This window comes from Seriola lalandi, unplaced genomic scaffold, assembly GCF_002814215.2.
Source record: "Seriola lalandi dorsalis isolate HSWRI2012SDOR001 ecotype SW California unplaced genomic scaffold, Sedor1 jcf7180001974596, whole genome shotgun sequence".
In the NCBI taxonomy this organism is placed as follows: Eukaryota; Metazoa; Chordata; class Actinopteri; order Carangiformes; family Carangidae; genus Seriola; species Seriola lalandi.
The window spans coordinates 1-2,567 of NW_019445262.1; the positions used below are offsets into that span (position 1 = coordinate 1).

A 2,567-nucleotide genomic window follows, 5' to 3' on the forward strand; every position below is an offset into this window, starting at 1 on the left:
ACACATTATGTGGCCATTGATTTCAACCCGTCCACATGCTGATTTAAATCTTCACCAGTTCTCTTCTTATTGATCTTTTTAGCCTTTCTCCCGCTCTCCTTGTTCAGTGAAGGGGTTCGAGTTCACAATAAAGACAGCAAGAAACAGAAGTCAAAGGAGAGATTAAGGTGTGAAATGAATAGTTTAAATTAAACTCCTTTGGTATCACCTTTGACCACAACCAATGAAATCTATTTGAAGCACATTTCTTTCTCAAATCTTTTTGTGATGATCTATTAACCCCGACAGAGATATCTGCCTTCTCGCTTGCCCCTCTTTCACAGGAAAGTTCAAGTAGAGACTTGGCAGGAGGAGAAACCCTGGAGCTTGTAGGAATGCATTTTATCTTGTCCACGGACACTTAAACAGGGGAGCTGAGAGACGTTTAAGAAATAAACACAGCTGAAAATCACTCACTTCTTTCCTTTCTTTCAGATTTGTAAGCATGACGACAGTCGCTACTTTCTGCTCCCATATCATCCTCCAGAAATCCGCTACAGTGTCTTCTTTGGGCCCTGAGAGACAAAAATATTAAGATTTAATGATTATTTAAATATGAAATTAAAAATAAAGGCATGAACTTATGCCTCATTTCATTTCCTACCTTGTGCTGCTATGAATTTGTTTTTTTCCGTGTAACCCTGTAAGAAAAAGACCAAGAATATGAATATAAATCTAAAGCTTCAGACAGCTACTGTTGGACCTTGAGTTTGTTGTGTTAACTGCTGTTTCCAAGATCAAAAATTGATTTGGAAACTTAACTTTAAATCCTAAAAGGATGAGAGGTCCTTAAACTGCTTAGAAAAATGGCATTTGAACATCTGTAATTCCACAATAACTAGGCAAACTTCATTCAAATAAAAGTTTCAGCTACTGCGGTGGATTCATGAAACAGAGGAGCAGGATTTTCCTAAGAAACAATCGCAATTTTGCTACAGTCAGTGTTGCCGATTCAAACCGACCATTGTTCAAGTAATGGTCATGGGATTGATTTAAAAAGACGTAAAGACTCAACACTCACATCAATGTAAGAGGCATTCACATAGTCTGAACAGGGATTTCCATCCAGCTGAGTCAACACCACTCTGGAGTGATCATCTGTTGAAGTTGGAAGGTTTAGAGAGTTACAGTGGAAAAATAATCCACAGGTCTGCCACTACTACATGATTTAACACTGATATTGAGCAGGTAAACTACGGAGCATTAAAGGAATATTTTCACATTCTGGGGTAAAATGCTTATTTGCTCTCTTGCTGGGAGTTAGGTTGGTAAATAGATGACACTCAATCTATTATCAGCACTTCTCAATCCCTTTGAAACGGCAAACTCTCATTTTTACACTTGGGTATTTGTGAAGATAAAACAATTAAGGTAAAGTTGTGTTAATTAAAGAGCTTTAGAGACACTGATGAGTGAATCTTGTCACCTTTTGGATAGAGCCAGTCTAGCTGTTTCCAGGCTTTATATTTATGTGATTTTAATGTAACTCTTGGCAAGACTGCAAATAAGCATAAGTCCCAAAAGGTGATCTATTCCTTTACAGATTACATAAGCATAGAATAGGTCAAAAAATGTTCACAATGAATTAATTATGAGACAGAAATATAAGAACGGCAACTGTAAAAAGGAGTAAGGAGGAGGAAACTGAGTGATGGTGTTTCATCGTGACACAGGGAAACCAATCAAACACATATGCCATATCTGAACTAAAAAAAACAAACAAAAAAAAAACACTCATTAAGACACAAAGGCACGTGCACACACATACAGGAAACTGAGATGTGGGTGTGAGTCGAACTAAATCCTACTTTCTGCAGAACAGAAAGTACACTCACAGGGAAGGATGTTGGGGTATCGGTTCTTCTCCTTGTTGTCGTCCTTGTTGGCCTCCTCGTACGTCCCCTGGGCATTACCCCCTGGCAAGGACTGCAAAGCGAATCGACGATTAGTTTTTACATAACCTCACACGCAGCTCATTACCAGTGCATTGTTTTTCTGCTCCATGTAGGGCTTTGTTCAGCCTTGATGTAGGCACTTCCTCTGCTACTTACAGTAAACAGTCCTCCATTAACAGCTGAGAACTTCAACTTCCTCTGTCTGTGCTGACATTGAATAAAATCATAGTTTTATGTGTTTCATGAAGAGTGAGTCACATACTTTATGTTGACCCAGATTCTTAATCATGGTCACAAATAGGCACAAGGGTATTTTTCCTGGGTGTGGGTGTGTATGTGTACAGTATGTGTCATTGCCAACGTGACACATAGCTATAAGTAGTTTTATTATTCCAAATAAATGCAGTCCTAAACTGCACTTCATAAAAATAAATTGCTAAACAGAACTCACTCAACACATTTGAGCAAATCCTATAAACTGTTGAGTTTGAATGCACCACAGTGACACGGTACTTTAACAGCAGTTGCCTGGTGTAAAGAGTACTTTCAGCACTTGCACAGAATACAGAGGACGCTGCCTTTTGGCCATCCGTTACTCTAAAAGAGGTGTGTGTGTGTGTGTGTGTGTGTGTG

At 38.8% G+C, this 2,567-nt stretch overlaps 1 protein-coding gene across 1 annotated transcript; it reads right to left on the reverse strand.

Moving 5' to 3' along the window:
• Window positions 1–456: 456 nt before the first annotated feature.
• On the reverse strand, window positions 457–1,965 carry LOC111654278 (receptor-type tyrosine-protein phosphatase epsilon-like; the record flags this gene model as incomplete). Its single annotated transcript, XM_087173499.1, has 4 exons — window positions 457–554; window positions 644–680; window positions 1,061–1,137; window positions 1,875–1,965. Coding segments are annotated over 4 exons (303 nt in total), but the record flags the coding sequence as incomplete, so codon positions are not given.
• Window positions 1,966–2,567: the final 602 nt, after the last annotated feature.